Here is a 19,380-nt window from a genome sequence, read left to right on the forward strand (position 1 = left end):
AATGAGGCCTGCGGTCTGTTTATTTTAGTATTTTATTTTATTTTATTACTAGTCTCCAGGTGATTTTAGCTGGGTGGTAGATGAGGGTTGAAGCAAGGAATTACGCAGGACACTGCCCTACCCTTCCTACATTTTTCTTTAACACATTTCTTTCCATCAGCTGGGATTGCTATGAAATAAGTTTCTGTTCACACTGAAAACTGTGTTTTCAAAGGAGTTGTTTTGTGTGTTGGAGCTCAGGCCCTACATCTGCTGTGAACTCAGACTTTTGGGCAAGTTACTTGTCCTTTGCCATGCCTCCCATAGCAGCCATTTTGTGGTGGTGCCCGGGAGAGTTTCTAAATTACCCAATGTGCCCACAGCTGAAAAAGGTTGCCTACTCAAGTTAGAAAATTGCTTCCTCCCCCCACCTTTTTTTTAAAACTGAAAGCTTATATTTTCAGAATGCCAAATGTTTCCCTTAGCCTGGCCATACTGGCTGGAGATATAGGAATTGTAATCCAGTGTATCCGGAGGGCACCAGGTTGAGGAAGGTTGATCTACTGCAAGATTTTACACTTGTGTAGTGATGATAAGCAGTTGTTCTAACTAGTGTGGTGCATCATGGCCCAAATGTTTCTGTGACCAAAGGTGTTTGCGCAATGTAGATGCTCATATACCATCAGTGATATAAGTCAGTCCATAATACACAATTAACTGCTGCTAATATTATAATGTACACCACCTCTTGGTGCAAGGGGTTTGAGGGGGTTGCACACTCATTAATTTGAGGAGAAGATACTTGTGCATGCGGTTTGGTATGAATGTGTGTGAGGTGCTGGAGCTGCAGGCTAGACTGAGGTGTGTCTAATCAAAGTCCCTAAACTGGTAGAAACAACCCTTTTCTGACATTGCTGAGCTTCATTCTGAGAATAGGGTGACCATATAAAAAGGAGGACAGGGCTCCTGTATCTTTAACAGTTGTATTGAAAAGGAAATTTCAGCAGGTGTCATTTGTATATATGGGGAACCTGGTGCAATTTCCTCTTCATCACAACAGTTAAAGCTGCAGGTGCCCTGCCCTCTTTTAAATCTGGTCACTCTAGTATAGCTCCTGCAGCTTTAACTGTTGTGATGAAGAGGGAATTTCACCAGGTTCCCCATATATACAAATGACACCTGCTGAAATTCCCTTTTCTATGCAACTGTTAAAGATACAGGAGCCCTGTCCTCCTTTTCATATGGTCATCCTACATTCTGCATCTTCAAATTCTAATCTTCTTAAACATGAGCTGCTGTATACAGGCCAGAAAACATGCCTGCTATAAATGTACGTGACAACTTTGTGTCCTACAGATAATTACTGCATAATTCAGCTAGGATGCCTAGCCTTTTTATCCCTTGCATTTTGCTCTCAGAGACAAGGGCTTCACCTCGACTCATTGATAATATTCTCCGTAATAATGTGGCTGTTTTTTTTGTTTTTTGTTTTGTTTTTTTTACAAATTAGAGGTATAGTTCACACTTTTCCTCCATTCTTTCCTCAGTGTATTGTCCGTATAGTGTTGACAGCTGCTCATGGCTGGTGAGTCTTCATTATTGTTTCTCAGAGATGTTAAGAAGCTTAATGCATTTAATTATAATCAATGTATACATACAAGAACTAGGTCAATTAGGTTTTACAGGGAATAATCAGTCAAAAGCTATTAAGTGGATGGGTTCAGTCCAAGTCCATGTATTTCACAGAAAACATGTATCTATTTAACTTTATTGTACATCTTGTTGAGAAAATACATAGTGGCTTGAAAGTTATTGCTTGACATAGGCTGCAATCCTATACACAAATCCAATTCAATGGATTTACTTTTGAGTAGATTTGCATAGTATTGCACTGTAACTCTGGTTCTTGAATCTCTGGTTTGCACATAACGCAAACCCCTGAGTTGTTGAATTCTAGGTTGTTGTGATGTGTGAATGTAGCCAAGCTAACCATGGTTTGTTAACTACAAATAGCCCAGAAAGAGAACCCATGGCTTATTGTTGGGTTGGGAACTTTTAGATGTCTTAAACTAGGGCTTGATGTTAAGTGTGAACTCAGAACCACTGGTTGTTCATGGGTTGTTTTGCCAGGCTACTGAAGCAGTGGGCAAGACTGGTAAACAATCCTTAGCAGCAGAGTTCACAGTTTGACAATTTAAATTGTGCAGTTAAGCCCTTGTGTATGTACTCAAGTTGTATTGATGGAATTTTGGTGCACCTAATTTTGACTGGATTTCACCTGTGATGCCCCTGTATTAATGCTGCATAATGAGAGTGATCGATATGGATTTTAAAAATAGATTGTTCAGCCACTGCCCCCCAAAGGAAAGCATATATCTATTCCAGCTATGAAAAATTCTATGTTTATGCTGTGAATTCCATGTTGATTTAAACATGGAATTGAGGATAGTACAAATCTTCTTATTTATTATATTTAAATAATTACACTTCTAATTCGAGTGTTCATATTAGTATTGTTTCCCTTGCCCCCAGAGTCACGGTGGTGATGCATATTTCAAGCTGTCAATCTTCTCCCCTGCCATATGTACATTCCACGTTTTCCCCCAAAGTGGAGATTCATTGGCCTTATTAATAAAAATGAAGTTCTTTTGTGTAGCCATCTGGTGAGATCGAGTTAATTTCCTAACGTGTAGGAAATTAGGACATCACGTTTGCAGTGGACCAAGTCAGAAACTCAAGGGTGTTTTGGGGTGACTTGATGCCCTCCAGATGTTTTGGTCTACAACTCCCATCAATCTCAGAAAGCATGGCGAATAATCAGGGATTGTCATTGTTGTAGTTCAGAACATGTGTAGGGTGCCCCTTAGTGTCTCCAGTTTCAAAGCTTTCAATTGGCTGAGAGTTCTGCATTTTGCTTTTCACTTTGAATTACCACCACCAATTCTCACGAGGGCCCAAGCAGGCATTACTTTAAATGGGCAGCTATGTCTTTTCATTTTTACGCCAGAGTAGATGCAAGGCCTAGAGTCCAGATCTTAAAAGCCTCCTGACCCCCAACACAAGGGTCCCAATCCAGATCAGGCGCCCTGGACCTTGTCTAGAATTATGTAGCTGCTAGACACACATTTAAAGTAATGTCTCATTTGTCCCTCAGTTGCTTTTCTGCACATAATCAAACTCCATTTGCCATTCTTAGGGATTGCATCTATTTTTTCACAACTTTTATCTGATGGTTTCATCTCTCCTATGCTGCCCACTAGACGAAGCTCTCTGGGCAATTTACTAGATAAAGCTTAAAACTATAAAATGCAGTAACATAGTAAAATATTATATAAAGCTTAAAACACAATAAAACCAAAGTAGTAACCAAGAGAAAAGCTAACAGCAGTGCAAAGATCTAAAATGCACTTATATAGAGGATTAAAAACTCTGGGAAAATAAAAAGGTCTTCACCTGGCAATGTAGGTGCTAGACTAGCTTCTCTGGGAAGTCATTTCACAACTGGGTGCCACCACTGAAAGGTCTTCTCCTTAGTAGTCACCTGCCTCACCTCATTCAGCAGGGGCACTTGGAGAATAAATTAAGTACCACTGGCTCTGTTACAGATCCTTGGGAGCCTCCACTGCTTGGTTCCCTCCATTGAGATAACTGTATGTTTATTCCACACTCTGTTTCCTGTTTTTTAACTAATTACCAATCCATAGTCCATTTTATATCTGCTAGAGTTTGACGATATCATAGTGGACTCATAGTGAGTGTTGATCTTCGTGAGTCCAAAACAGCACCGCTGATACAATTTCTATTTCCTCCATCCCCAGGTTTTAGCATTTTAATTGAGGTAAAATTAATGGTTTGATGTCAAATTCAGATGAGACTCATATTTTTCAACACAGCAACAACTGGGTAAGAAATAGGACACTCCATCCCATTCAGTGGTGGTGTAGTACATTTTGAAGGGTAAGCACTCATCATGACAGTCCCCAGAACTACCCCCTCCAAAAGTTTTTTAAAAATATGCAGGTGGCTGTGTTGATCCTTATGAACAAACCAGTTCTGTCACTTTTCATCTCCACCGGGAGCAAGACTTTTAAAAAGCTAATGGTCTTAGTTGCCCATTTAAGACCCAGCCACCCCAAACATTTTGAATTACAACAGGGAGCACTATATTGTGGCGGAGAAAATCCCTTCCCTTCCCTAAGCTTAGATGGAGAAGGGAGGTCTGAGAGGGTAGCAAATGATGTCACCTAATCAAAAGGTTCTGGCGCTTTGACTTTGTGGACTCTAGCTCCACTACGCCACGGATATCATTTGGTTTCACACTCCCTAATGAATGGAGAGCTGCTATAGTGAGCAATTTAACAGTGGGTCTGCATGGTGGCCATACTGCGTGTACACAGCTTAAAGGAAGGTTAAAAAATATATTGAGGGGGTCTCGTTTTAGAAACAGACACCATTGATTTAGGTGTCTGTAATACAGTAGATCAGCCTTCCCCAACCTGGTCCCCTCCAGATGTTTTGGAGTTCAAGACTCAACGGCTCCCGTGTAGCATAGCCAATGTCCAGGAATACTGGGAGTTGTAGTCCAAACAATCCAGAGGGTACCAGGTTGGGAAAGGCTGCACCTGATAATACAAGGGAAGTAACAGCTCTGAAGTCAAAGCAGACCTTTGATATATTGTACAGTTTGAGAGAGAGTCTTGATTTGGAAAAGTTGTCAAGGAAGAGCTGGCGAAAGGAAAGAGCAATGCCCTATGATGCTGTTTAATATGACCCCTGAGTTGACTTTAGTGAAGGAAGAGAAATAAAAAGTCCAAGGGTTTTAAGAGATGTGCGGCACATGCCAGGATAAACATGGGCAGATTAGCATGTTCTCATGTCCGTTGTTTCCAGAGTAGGGCACTCAACTAGCCATCCATCAGCCTGGCCATGCATCAAAATGTGCTTTGATGTTTGCAGCATACACTGAAGCCTGATGAAGTCCAAAGTCTTGCACATGGTTGAATGACTGCATGCTTGTCATTTCGCTTGCCCTGTCTTTCAGTTGGTAGGATCAACATGCCTGCAAACACCTCTCAATTTTGAGTGATAGATTTTCTTTGGAGCAGCTCAGATACAAACAAGCAAAGCAAAATTACTTTCTCTTTCAAATTTGGATTCAAATATCATGTTGTATCTAAAAAGATCCAGCGACATTTGTGAGAGGGCAGTTTTTAAGTAAACCATAAGATTTGAGAGCCTCACAACCTACTGAATCATCCCCAATTTCTACAGAAGTGTTTGGATCCCATAGAAATCAGATTTTCAAATAAATGTACCACTGGTCTGTTCAAGATTTATACTGTTGTTTTATACTTTGAATGTTTTTAATTTTTGTGAACCGTCCAGAGAGCTCCAGCCGTTGGGCGGTATAGAAATGTAATAAATAAATAAATAAATAAAAATAAATAAATAAGATATGATAAACTAGGAGCATCACAAATTGGTTTAATGACCGGGGGATCAAAGTAATTTGTGTGGTAATGTGTTGCAATATGATTGGCCTTTCAGGTGCTACTTTTAAAAAATTAGGGTTGCTATTCCAGTCTACTATGTTGGAGCAGAATTGAATGGCAAAGAGTATGGGAAGAGGCATGAGTCATTTCTTCATACGGAAAATATTATTTTATAACTAAGCTGGAAAATCAGTGCTTTTCCTAACCAGTAAAACATGGCATAGAAAAATGCAGTAAACAAGCACATGATCGTAGTAGAGTTACTTTGAGATGTCATTTCAAAGTCCATTAAGCTTATCTGCAGACCTCCTAGGCAAAAACCAGTAAATACCTTCTTATTTAAAACCACTTTATTTTTCGGTTTAAGGATTAAATGGCACATGGTTGACTTTTACAAGAAATACTTATTCTCTCCTTTTTGAAGAGAGATACAGCTCATCTTTGTAATAGTGACTCTGGAGTACAACACAGATGGTTATTTGAGTTTAGTTTGCTCAAATTAAGTGGGCAGTGGGGGGCAAGCCACCCCTTAGACAAGTAGCTTGATCCCACTGAAGGGGGGTTGGTTCTGGAAGGAAAGCATTTTTCACATACTCAGAGTGCTTTTCATATTATCATTATCATAAAAACTAGGGGCGGCCAAACTGTGGCTCTTTGACAGCTCAGCTGGAACTCTTCTGCCAACAAAGGTGTCAGTGTATTTTGCAGTTCCCGGTCTCCTTGCTGACGGACTGGGCAGTCCTTGCCCTCTTGGGCTGCAGACATGGCTGAGGGCAAAGGGGAAGCATCTGGGTGCAGGAAAGAGAGGAGGGAGAAGACAGAAGATGCTGATTGCATGGAAAGAAGGCGAAACTAGGTAGCTTCCAAAGATGGCTGAAGAGGTGTTGGTAGTGTAGAGAGGAGAAGGGAGAAGGCTCAGTCCAAAAGGACCAAACACAAGCCACAGGTGGAGGAAAAAGAAAGGAGGCTGCCAAGGCTTGGGGAAAGGTGAGACTGTTTTGGGTGCTCCTGGCCACCTTGTAGGAATGGACTTGAGTCGTTGTTCAGACAATCTGCAGTGTTTTGAATAGGTACTCACTTATGCATTATCAAAAAAGAGGAAATGCATTGCCAAAAAAGGGCACATTGATCACTGTTAATGTGAAATATACCACTATTTTTCTTTTGGAAATCTAACATGGGATGGAGCTTGCCCACCCAGAAATGCATTTAGCTCTGTCTGTGTCCTTCTCCCCCACCCTGCCTTTTTTTTGTTTGTTCTGGTGCTGTCATTGACTCCACTGACAATGTTCTGTGCAGGAGAAAGGCTGTGTATGCCCCCCCTCTCTCTCACACACACATGCACACACACACACACACACACACACACACACACACACACAGAGAGAGACAGACAGACAGACAGACAGACATTGCTATTTATTACATTTCTATACATCCCAATAGTCAAAGCTCTCTGGGAGGTTCACAAAAATTAAAACCACAAGATACAGCATAAAATACAATATAAAATACAACAGCTTAAAATTGGAGTATAAAACTGCAACCAGAGTAAAAAATTTAGGAGCAGCGCAGAGATGTATAATGCAATAGCAGATTTAAAACAGCAGTGCTAAAAACTGAAATGTTAAAAATGCTTGGGGAAATAAAAAGACCTTCACCTGGTGCTGGAAAGAGCTTCTTACAAATCTGCCTCCTCCTCCAGTTCCCAGAGTGGCCTGTTTCACACATAATGACAACCTAGAGTACACGTCGAGTATGGGTTGTCCTTGAATCGTTGGTTGTCATTATGTGCAAACACTGCAATATGGTTTAACCATGAGTTGTTAACCATGAACAACCCAGGAAGAGAAACCATGGTTTGTAGATGATTGTGATGTTTCTGGTTAACAACCCATAGTTAAAGTGAGGGGTTTGCACATAATGGCAACCCATGATTCAACAACAATAGGCACAATTCAATGACAACCCATACTCAACCTGAACTCTGAGTTGTCATTATGTGTGAACTGGATCAGTGCATTTTCCCCCAAAAAAGAAAGATGAATGAGTGTTTGAATTGAACAGCCTGATGGATGCATGGGAGAAAGGATAAGGCTGACTTTGTGTTTGAATTGCTTGTAAGTGTGTCTGTCAACTACATTGCTAAGGTAGCAGGAACCCCAAAGGAGAAAAGAAAAATGCATTTCCCTCCTCCTCCTCCTCCTCCTCCTCCTCCTCCTCCTCCTCCTCCTCCTCCTCCTCCTCCTCCTTCTTCTTCTTCTTCTTCTTCTTCTTCTTCTTCTTCTTCTTCTCATTTATATACCACCCGATAGCCGATGCTCTCTGGGTGGTTTATAAAAGTTAAAAACAGTGAACATTAAAAACTATTGTTTTTATCCTTTAGTTGTATGTGGCTTCTGTCACCTTACACACTAATCCTAAACTTATTACTTGTCTGTAAACTGTATTGGTTGTCTCAGTAATTTATTTACTGTGTTAAATAATTCACTTTTGGGGCTCTGCGATGTGTGCCAGCTGCCATTTTGAATATGCAAGCAACAGGGGGGCACATCATGGCTTGTGCTGTGAGAACCTGAGTGTCATGGGATATTTGAGGGTCAAACAACTCTCGGAACCCTAGAACAAACTATGGTCACTGTCTTGTGCAGGGGTCGGCAAGTTGTGGTCCTCTAGATGTGTTGGTGACTGACCTTTGGGGGAAGAATAGAAAAATGGGAGGTGGGGGAATGGAATGGAGTACTCTGTGAAAGTGAAGTCTAGCTGGCTGGCTGGGAACCTGAATAGGAGCACTCGACACTGGAACATTTTGTTGCAGGTGCCACTTGTTCCACATAAATGCAATGGTTTCATGTTCTACTTCCAACAGGAAAGTCTAAGAAATGTTATTTGTTCATCATGACTAACAACAAAAATGTCTCTGTTTAAATTCTTAAGTAGTAGTTTCAGGGGAATAGTGACACAAATAAACACTTAAATGTAACTTTGGGAAATTATATGCTTTTATAAAGATAGGACAGTGTTTTAAATTTGCTTTGAACATAGAATGAAGTACAATGTTGAAAATAAACATCAATTTATCTGGAAAGAACCCACTTAAACAAGTTGGATCAAATCATATTTTTATTCTCTTTCCCCAAAGGAGTGCTGGATCCATGTACTGATGGAAAGTAAATACAATTTCCACCTAAGATAACTATATGTGTGTGTGTTCTTGTTTGGCATGACGTAAGAGATGTATTCTCACAGTTACTGAGAAATGTTTGTTTATTACTGATGATCAAAACTGATGCAGCGTTGGGTTTATTGGCACTAAGGTTATGAAGTCTCTGGGCAGGTACTGTTCAATACATTAGAGAGGTTGAGGCAGTTATTTTTGAGTATTCACAACATAAAAATCCAGAGTATTTGCCTGCCTACACCACAACATACTGTTAACCTATGTTTACCAGCCACCTTTCCTGTGATATAAAGCTGGTAGAGTCTCCATATAGGGTCAGTTTAATGAGGCTTGAGATTCTTCTTAACCATATTTAGTCCCATTCCCTGGAAGAATAATATAGTACTTGGATGCTATAGGTTAAGGGTATAGAACCTCTTTCAGCCCTACTGCCAAATTCCATTTTGGAGAACCTCTCAAGGGCAACCTTCCAATATTGGATGAGGCCAAAGGAGTGAGGCCATAGTACAAAAAATACCAACATATTTTAGCTTAAAACTTACTGCCAGCCTTGGGAGAGGGATTTCAAACTTTTAGAATGGGGAGCAAACTACACAAAAGCCAGTACGGATGCCATCCTATGGGATTTGCCCTTGATACTCCTAAGCATCCAAACTTGGAAACTTACAAGTATCCAGTGCAGAGTGGGAGCCACGGCACAGGTGATCCTTGCCTTCACCACACCTCCCCCTCTGCATTTCAGCTAGATGGGTTTTTTTCACCCATCTAGCTGAAGCATCATGGAGGAGGAAAAAAGGAGGCTGGACAGGCCTCTGGATATGACATAAGCCAGCCCCTTCAGTCCCCTCCCTGCCCCTGGGAACAACCCCTTTAGCTTGCCAGCTGTGAGGGGGAGGGGAATTTGGTTTCCTGGGTCTGTGGTTGGAATGCTGACTCTGACCTCGGGTCCAGGAATCCAATGTAGCCTATGGTCCCCCAGACTCTGAGCTTCTCTAAATGAGCGATTTATAGCACGCTTGTGATTGGCCACTCACAGAAGTTTGCTGGTTCATTCACAACATAAGTTGCATCCACCCCCACCCTCCATGCTATACCCTGGAAATTGCAGATTTAAAATCCCCAGGTTATTTGGAAATATCCAGGAAATCACAGCATCTCCCAGCATGTAATCTCAGCATTGTGCTATAATTATGCCATCAGATGGCACTTGTCTCAGTAAAGTCAATCGAGCACATGGAGCAGGAAGTATTCACCATGTGGCCACCCATGTAATATCGCCAATCACATCCAAGAAAGAAAGAGGATGTTGATAGCAATGGTGAGGCAGTGTGGGTTTTTTTAAAAAAAAAAGTTAGAGAAGCTGTCTGTCTAGGGGCCATAGGATTGCTCCCTAAATCACCAAATGCTAGGTGGTTAGATAAAAATTCAGATAAAAATATTTCTTAAGTGTTTGGGATTATGATTAAAGCTCTAAATGTCTCCAAAATTGCTTAATTCTCTTTTTAGGTCTAACATGTGTGTGCCAACTGTGTGAAAAAACGAACTACACTTGTGAAACGGAAGGGGCTTGTTGGACTTCTGTCATGCTAACAAATGGTAAAGAAGAAACAATAAAGGCATGCGTTTCCCTATCGCAACTGAAGGCACAAATTTTCTGCCATGGTTCTAAGAACGTAACCAAGACAGAATGCTGCTATACAGATTTTTGCAACAACATCACCATTCACTTGCCCACAGGTGAGCAATTCCAGTTCTTTTGGCTCACTTCGGGAGCTTGTGTTCTTTAAATTTTATTTTTTACAAATTGATCAGTAAGTCGCATCTCATTTCAGGGCAAATCTGGTGAACTTTAGCTATACCCCTGAGAGAATTAATACAGCAGAAAATAGGAAGCTGCCTTATACCAAGTTAGACCATCAATCTTTCTAACTCAGGCCTAATCTACACCAAGCAGGATATTGCAATATCGAAGTGGTATGAAAGTGGTATATGAAAGGCAGGAGCCGCATCAAGCAAGATACAGCAGTATGAAAGGGGTATAGTGTATGTGTCAATGGGCCCCAACAGTTGCCAGTGCACTTCAATACCGCAATAAAGCAGTAGTGTGGCTCCTGCCTTTTATATACCACTTTCATACCACTTTCATAGTGGAATATCCTGCTTGGTGTAGATTAGGCCTCAGTATCATTTACACATTTACAGGGTTTCAGCATAGCACAGGGGTGGGCAACTTGCAGCCTTCCTGATATTTTGGTTTACAACTCCCATCAGCCCTCACTATTGGCAATGTTGGCTAGGGCTGCTGGGAATTGTAGGCCAAAACATCTGGAGAGCCACAAGTTGCTCACCTGTGGTGAAGTGGCAATGGATCTTGAGCTGTGTGAAACAGAAAGTCCCTTGTTTATATCTCACTTTGGATGTGAATTCTTTAGCCGCATTAAGCAAAAGCCACTGATCTTGGCCTCAGCCCTACATTTGTAATGTTGAGATGGTAATAGTAGTCAACTTAACAGGGTAATTGTAAGGATTAATAAGAGAAAAGATATGAGGCACTTTGAATCAAAGCCCTTTGTTGAGCCCCTTTTTAGGCCTACGGGCTTTCTTGATGGCAGAGGTGGTGAGCAGCAGAAATGCTGCAATCAGCGTCAGACAGCTGGCTCTAGAAGCTGCCATTTTAATTTCCCATAATGCCCCGTGCTATCTTTGAATCTTCTTTGAGATGAGAATTTCCTTTTTGTCTCTTATTACATGGAACAGGGAAGGTTAAATGTGATCTGAGAATAGGGTTTATTTCTTACTCTCCTAATTCATGGCCTGACTGTTCAGCTTGTTCACAGCAAGGAATTGGATAGGAGTTTAGAATTTTCAGGAAAAGCCAATTTCTGATTAGTGCTACCTACCTACACAACCCACATAATAACTTGCCTGCGTGCAGGCTGGAGTTAAATAGCCCTTCACTATTTCAAAGGAAATGCAGGAATATTTTAATCATGAGCTCAAGTAGTACCGCAGAAGGCAGAAGTGGTCCTACCTGGATTTGGAGATAACTAGTGATATATTTGTGTGCAATTTTGCCATTTGTACCAGGTTTCAGACAAAGAAGAATGTATAGAACAGCTATAAATGATATTTGTACAGAATTTTATATTTTTATTGATGAAGCAGACAAGAAGAAATGTTTATTGTGTAAATTATGTGAGGAGACTAATCGTTTCAACTGTTGTGATAGCCTTAATGATAATTTTAGCAGCAGCAACAACAACAAAAATCAAACTCTTTGCCTTGCACATTTGGGAGTGTGGTGTGTTCTGCGTGATGTTGTGTTTGTGTGTGAGAGTATATACTTAAGAAGATCACTAAATCTACCTAGAGGGAGGATGTCTTTCACAGTTTGACTCTCTCAGTCAGTCATGTTCCAGGCTGTGTTGAAGTTGGAATAAAGATTGCTGTTCTGGTATGACTTTGGTGCATCTGCCTGATTCCTGATTCAGGACAGACTTTCTGGGAGCTGAATTATATGAGCATGTATCCCCCCTCCCCCATCTTCCTGAACCAACACAAAAATCAGCATATTATAATATTCCCAGCATCCCTTCTTTGGTGTCAAGCCTAGTTGACTATCAATCTTCATGACATGAATTTGTGCGTAATTCAGATTGCAGTCTTGTGAGGAGGTGTATCTAAAAGAAGGAAGAATGAGAAGCTCTTTGTTGAAATGTATGTGCAGCTTGAGGTATTAAGCATCAAAACTGGTATCTGCCAGGCCAGGTGTAACCCTCAGTGAAAGAGTTTCATTCAGGAATTCTACTGGAAATTCATAGTGAAGCATCCATAATCAATCTTATTTGAGCTGAGAATTTTATTTTTCTGTCTTATTCCGAGTAACATGGAATAAGGGTGTATTCTATGCTATTCTTCTGGTTACTGTCCTCTGAAATGGGATATAGCTGAAATTCTGTTTGTGTTTCTGGACTTCTCAGCTGCTTAAAAGCTGTAGAAGTTATTTGGATCAGCCTTCAGCTTGTTTTCTACATTATCATAAGAGGAACCAGGAAACTCCAGGATGTTTTTATGGTTACTATTTTTGAAGTGTCAATACTAGGGAATATTTACATCCGGAGAAATTAAGTAACCAGGTTCAAGTATTATTAAGGTGAAAGTTATTATTATAAACTATGTGTCTCTATTGCAGTAGGACTACAAACTTTGTCCCCTGTTTCACACTGCGTAACTACTGTATATGAAGACCTCAAGGGCAAGGCAATATGCAAAGCAAATGTATGCATGGGAGTAAATCCCATTGTGCTAAATGGGTTTACTCTGATGGAAGTGTGCATTGGATTGCAGCCAGAGTCTAGTAAAAGAAATGAGAGTGTTGCCTTGGGCAGAGGGATTTTATTTGAAAAAGGGCACTTTATTTTTTAAATGTAATTAGCTTCCAGAGTTTGTTAGCTAAAGGCAGTTTTGAATCAAGATTGTACAGAATCAAGTTTGATAACTCATCCCCTTATCTTTTTTGTGTTGTTAAAAATCTGTGGTTGTTTTATTTTCATACTGTGTTTATTTTGCTGTTAATGTTTAATAATTGCAGATTTCTTGTTTCAGTTTTAACTGTGGCTTAATGACGAGAAGGAAATAGTTGATTTTTATTCTGTTTTGGAAGTATGAGAAAAACTGTGGGTTGCCTAGAATTCTGTCAGGCGTCTCAGATTATTTTATTTATTTATTCAATTTTTAGTTGCGTTACAGCTGAAGCTCCCAGGGCAACATACGTAATAAAAGCAAATACAATAAAACTGGATAAAACACAATAAAAGTTTTTTAAAAAAAGTTTCAAAAGCAGCAGCAATTGTTTAAAATAATTTTAAAAGAAGAGATAAATATCCAAGCCGCCAAGCATGGGAAAGACTATTTTAAAATGCAGCATTAAACATATTATAAAAAATATCATATTTTAATTATATTAAACATAATATTAAAAATAAATCTTTTGTTAGATTAGAGTGAATAAAGATATACCAAGCCAGAGAAACCAGAGGCCTATTCAAATTATATGTTACAAATTAGATTTGTTCTTAAAGATTTGTTCTGGTTGTGTATCTCCTATTAGACAATTGTATCCTAAAGCAGATACTCACTGTAATGAAGGAGGGGCTGGATTGTATGCTTGACCTCCATGCATTGGCCTGAACACGCATTGGACTTGCTTGAGCAGTACACATGGGAATACAAATCATACAATTCCTGCCTATGTGTATAGGCTACTATTCACAAATTGATTGTTTATTTATATACCTTATTTATATTTATTTGATTTTTATCCCACCCTTCCACACAAAGATCCCAGTGTTGTGTTCCAAGCTCTCTCGCCACCTTGCAAGACAATAAACAGATCTGCCAATTAATCCACAAAGCTTTGTTCAGCAAATAAACATCTCCTTGCACCTGAAGAGAGTTTAAATACCAGGAACTTTCCTCTAGGCTAAAACTTGGCTAAGTGAGGTAATTGTTCTTTCAACAAAAGGGAAGGTCTTTTCCCTGAGTCCCTTTAACTTCAGGGAGGCTTCCTCTGAAGAAGCCTTTGACGAGAAGCTAGCCGAGCTGATCACCTCTTGCCTACTTTTAGCTCTGCCCATTTGAACCTGCAGCAGACTCTGGGATCAGCCAACTCTGAAGTCCCTTCCCTCCTAAAGATTACTAAGTTCCCACAGACTCTGAGTTGTTAACGTTTTCAATGATAAGGTCTGGTGAAGATTCATCCCTGGTGGGTGAAGAGCCTGGGAGAATCGCTTCCCACGCTTCCTGTGTTGGCTGGTATGTTTCTAGTCTTGTTTCTTAAGCTTCAGAATCTGATTCTGATTGATAGCCTGAAACTCCTTCCCTCACATTAAGGGGAACAGGCTCGATCATGACACTGTGTTGCCCATCAACATAGGGGAGGTTTTCAAAACCAAGAATAAAATGTGACATAAATACAATAGATTGAATGTGTGGAGTTTGGAATCTGGTGGGAACCTTATTCCCTCTCCTTGCAGGGAGAAGAAAGTCTGTGCAAGACTGGTTTGTTCCACATCTTCTAATTCAGGTAGAACTGACTGGACTGCAGTGTGGCATCAATATCGTGGTTTATATGCAGGAGTGTGGGTAACCCTTGAGGGCTGAGGTGAAGTGCTGTCATGGATGCCTTCAAGAGTAGAAAAGTAAAATTGGATGGTCTGTCATACAGCCTGATGTTTCAAATTCCCACCAGTAGGGGGAGTCTATGAACATAGACAATTAAAACGTGAGACACTTTGGTGAAGGATAAAGTACCTCCGCCATGATATTATGAAGTATGAAATAGAGGACATCTGCCCTTAAAATTAAAAGAAGGACCTTCTAAATATTCTATCAACAGAAGAAAGGTTAAATGGAATGCCCAGCACTGAACTTTGATCAGAATTGATACAGTTTTGTGCAACAGGCACTATGTATTTTCAGATAAATAGTTTTATCAAGACCATATAGTGTTCCTTAAAGGGACTGCTTCAGGCTTTTCCATTGCAGAGGTTTTACCTCGTCAAATGTAGGATAGTGGGGGTATTGTTATTGATACTTAGCATTCCTTATGATGCCTCTTAAAACATAGAGAGGCCCTTGCCCTTAGAGTACTTTTTGCATGTTAAAGGTGCCTGACTCAATTCTTGGTATTTCCTATTTGAAAAAAAGAAAAAGAAAAAGGCAGCAGTCTAAGAAAGAAGATCTCTGCTTAAAATGCTGTTGCCAGTCAAAAAGTGTTGGACTAGATGGGCAATGGTTTTATAAGACTGAGATAGAGAATCTCAGCAGGAATATCTGACAGAGAGGGATGAGTTCAGGCCGACCTATTACCATCCTCTATCCAAAGGTGCATGCCCTAGCATGTTACCATATTATGTTACATTTTTCTTTCATGGTGTTTGGTATCGAGTGATATAACGGCTGGATTATACTGTTGAGGTCTATACAATCATTTAAGAAAGCTGCAAGTGCTTTGGAGATTCTATGAATGAAGGCTATTTTTGTGTGAAGGTTTTTATTTTACATCTCTGTCTGGTGTTCTGATTTGGAAGCAACGAATCCAGAAGAAAGTTGTCAGATGGTAACATGGTTTAGGCTGCACATATCTCAGCACTGAACACAAAGGTCACCATTATTTGGTTTTTGCAATTCTGGGCCAGTTTTGCGGTGGAAATTGCATCCCATATGTGTGCTAAGAGAACACCCTCCCCAAAGGTGTAAACAGGATTTCCCCAATCTGATTAGCATAACGGGATGATTATATGTGTAACAAACTGTTTGCCTTCTATCTGGTTTAGCGCTAATCTGTTTTGAATTAGTCTGATCTTAAAGAAGAGTGGCCAGCCCTGAGTTGCAGTTTCCATCAGAGGGAGTGAAGAGTTGCAAGCTAGAATGCAGTACCATGGAAAATAAATAAAGCAAAATAGCACCTTTTACTTGCCACTGCATCACCGGTGAATTTCAGTGGCAAACTGTCACTTTGGCCTTTTAAATGGAGGCTATTTTTTTCTGCTCTTGCTGCTGTGTCACCAGATTTTGGCAGAGTGGTAACAGCAGGGGAGTCTGTGGGTTGGGGTGTGTAATGCAGCTCCCTGACCCCTGGAAGTTGCCCACCCCTGTTCTAGGGCTTCCTCAGGTATAGGTCAATACATCCTACAGCCCGCACAAAACCACCGTATTATGTTGACGCAGGGCTAAGCACTATTGGTCTTCTTCAATTGCCACAGGACTATATTGGTGCAAGTTGTGGATTTGGATGGGGGATGTATTGTTACAGCATCCTATTGCAGTTCAAATGCAGGTGTACAAAATTATGCATGGTATGGAGAAAGTGGGTAGGGAGACATTTTTCTTCCTCTCTCAAACACTAGAACCTGGGGTCATCCCATGAAGCTGATTAGTGGCAGATCCAGGACAAATAAAAGGAAGGACTTCTTCACACAGCACATAGTTAAATTATGGAACTCACAACCACAAGATGTAGTGATGGCCACCAGTTTGGATGGCTTTAAAAGGGGGTTGGATCAATTCCTGGGGGCAAAGGCTATCAATGGCTACTAGCCCTGGTGGCTGTGTGCTATCTCCAGTATTTGCGGCAGTAAGCCTGTGTGCACCAGTTGCTGGGGAACATGGGTGGGAGGGTGCTGTTGCACTATGTGCTGCTTGTTCATCCCTGGCCGATGGCTGGTTGGCCACTGTGTGAACAGAGTGCTGGACTGGATGGACCCTTGGTCCGATCCAGCATGGCTCTTCTTATGTTCTTATGCAGCTCATTGGCACTTCCGAAGAAGTCAGAATGTAAAATTGAGATGTAGTGTGCTTGTGTTTTAAAAATCAGATCATAATTACATAAGTGGATATTTGTGATACTACAGGGAAATAGCTTAGCTCCCAGCCTGCAGAGTCCAAGGATGGGAACTTAAGCACCTGGTTCTTTTAATCGCTTTCCACAGTAAGGAAAGGAAGGAAAAAGGCGTTTGCTTAGCTCTCTTCCTTTTCTATCTCAAGCAAGATGAGAGCAAAGTATGCACCGTCCATCCATAGACTGGGATAGGGAGGATAGAACTGTTTAGAACAGGAAACCTGTTTTTTAAAAAATAAAAATAACTTTTTGTTTTTGAAGATAATGTTTGACAATGTGATTATCATTACATACATTAAAAGTCAATATACAACATATTATACATTGCAATGAGGAGAGTTTACTTTTGGTGCTCTGTCTCATTGTGGAACAACAACTGAAATTCAAATATAACTAAGGATGATCAGAAGAGACACAAGAATAAAAAGGCAACTCAATATTAAAAGCCTGATTAAAAACAATGAGCAGGGTTAAAGCATATAATTAAGGAAAAGGGGGGTAGGCTCCCTGATTGATTGATTGATTGAGTAATTGATTGATTGAAGAACTTCAGCTTACAAATGAGTTGGTGAATTTTTACATGTTTGTGCAAGGAATCTTTCCTAATATATGCATTTTTGTGCACATTTCTCTCTAAGATAGGAATTATTGTATATATTTTTGATGGGAAAAACTACATCTGAAGTGCAGATATTGAAGTATTTATGATATTTTGGTTCATATGTTGGTTCAGGAAATGCAAATTAGATAAATTTGCATTGAAATGTAAATCACTAACCTCAGGTTCGCTTAAATTTCTGAGCTACAAATAGAGAACTAAAGGAATGCAAATGAATATATCCAAGAACAGGCCTTGATACTAGGGGTGTGCGTGGACCCCCCGCTCCGCCCCATGGGCCGATCCGCTCCGCCCATACTCCGCTCCTCTTCGCCGCGGAGGTCCAGCTCTGAATCGGAGCTCCGCAGTGGAGGGGAGTGGCACCAGGTAAGGCCAGGAGAGGAGGGTGGGAGGTTTACCGGGCCCTGCCGCCATTGCCGCCTGTGCAGTGATGGCGGCAGAGCCCGGTGAGGGACCAAGGGAGAGGGGGGCCTTACCTGCCTCCGTCCGCGGTCCGTCAGCGTCTTCAATTGAGCTTGCAGCCCAGACTTCCTGGTTGAACCGCGGGCTCAATTGAAGACGCCGAAGGACCGCGGACGGAGGCAGGTAAGAGAGAGGAGGGCGGGGGGGTGTTACCGGGCCCTGCCGCTGTCGCCGCATGGGCGGCAGTGACAGCGGCAGGGCCCGGTAAACCCCACTTACCTTTCCGGCGGAGCTCCGGATCGAGGCGAAGGATCCGCCTTCACCTCAATCCTCTTCGCCACGCTCCGCCGGCCCCCCAATCCTCTTCGCCTCCGCCTTAAGGGCAGGCGAAGCCCCCCGCTCCGCTTCTAATTCACCGGTCCGATTAGAAGCGGAGCACATCCCTACTTGATACTTTGTTATGAACTTTACCTGCCATGAAATGCCTTTCCCTTTCCTCCTCAACCCTTAAATGCAAACAGTAACATGATACACGACATGGTAAGTATGTTTTATAATGTATGTTTTTATCTGTACTCCGTCCTGAGATCTTAATGATATAGGGCGAGATACAAACGTTTTTTAAAAATAAATAAATAAATAAATAAATAAAATATTCCTATGATAACCATGTGCCTAGAATAGCTCTAAACTTTTACTCCTCTCCCCTGGATGCAGACTATTACTGTAATGGGACCTTGAAGCTAGGTGGGAGACAGCACCTGGGATGGTCATAAATCACTTTCCATTCGGATGATGTAACCATCTATTAGGATAGTAATCTATATTGAATTCAGTAATCTATATTGTTGGTTTTCAATTATTGAGTTGAAACTACAAGTGGGCACAGTCTGATTTAAGGTGGGTTTTACCTTAAGTGCTTTCTTTGTTTTGCAAAAGACTGGGAGGAGAGAAGGAGAAAGCAAGAATATGAGGATACTTCTTTGGTAGAAATGGATACTGATTCTATAGTAGTTTAACTGTCTTGATTCCCAAAAAGGAATCTGGGGAATTGTAGTTCAGTGCAAATATAAAGAATTCTGATGTATCTCTACATATACTCTTGTACATAATTGCCATTCCCAGAGTTCCTTAGGGGGAAAGATTTACCTATTAAATTGGTATGTCTGCAGTGTAGATATGCTTTGAGAGAGAAAGAAGGACATATATGGTCAACAATTAAAACAGGGGCCTATTGTTTCAGGTTAGGGTTTAAAGTGAGTCCTGACTCTGAAAACGTTGAAGAATGTGAATCCAATGTGAATCC

General features: G+C 40.9%; 1 protein-coding gene across 3 annotated transcripts in view; it reads left to right on the top strand.

Annotated features, from left to right (window-relative positions):
* Positions 1-19,380, top strand: part of ACVR1C (activin A receptor type 1C) — a 41,465-nt gene that overhangs the window by 3,196 nt on the left and 18,889 nt on the right. For 2 of the 3 annotated variants that reach the window (XM_063116527.1, XM_063116528.1), the window contains exon 2: positions 10,159-10,389. The exons of the other annotated variant lie outside the window; for it this stretch is intronic. In XM_063116527.1, the coding sequence (XP_062972597.1) occupies positions 10,159-10,389 (231 nt within the window). The remainder of the gene's footprint in view (positions 1-10,158; positions 10,390-19,380) is intronic. 3 annotated transcript variants of the gene reach the window in all.

The sequence above is a fragment of the Elgaria multicarinata genome, chromosome 2 (assembly GCF_023053635.1).
Source record: "Elgaria multicarinata webbii isolate HBS135686 ecotype San Diego chromosome 2, rElgMul1.1.pri, whole genome shotgun sequence".
In the NCBI taxonomy this organism is placed as follows: Eukaryota; Metazoa; Chordata; class Lepidosauria; order Squamata; family Anguidae; genus Elgaria; species Elgaria multicarinata.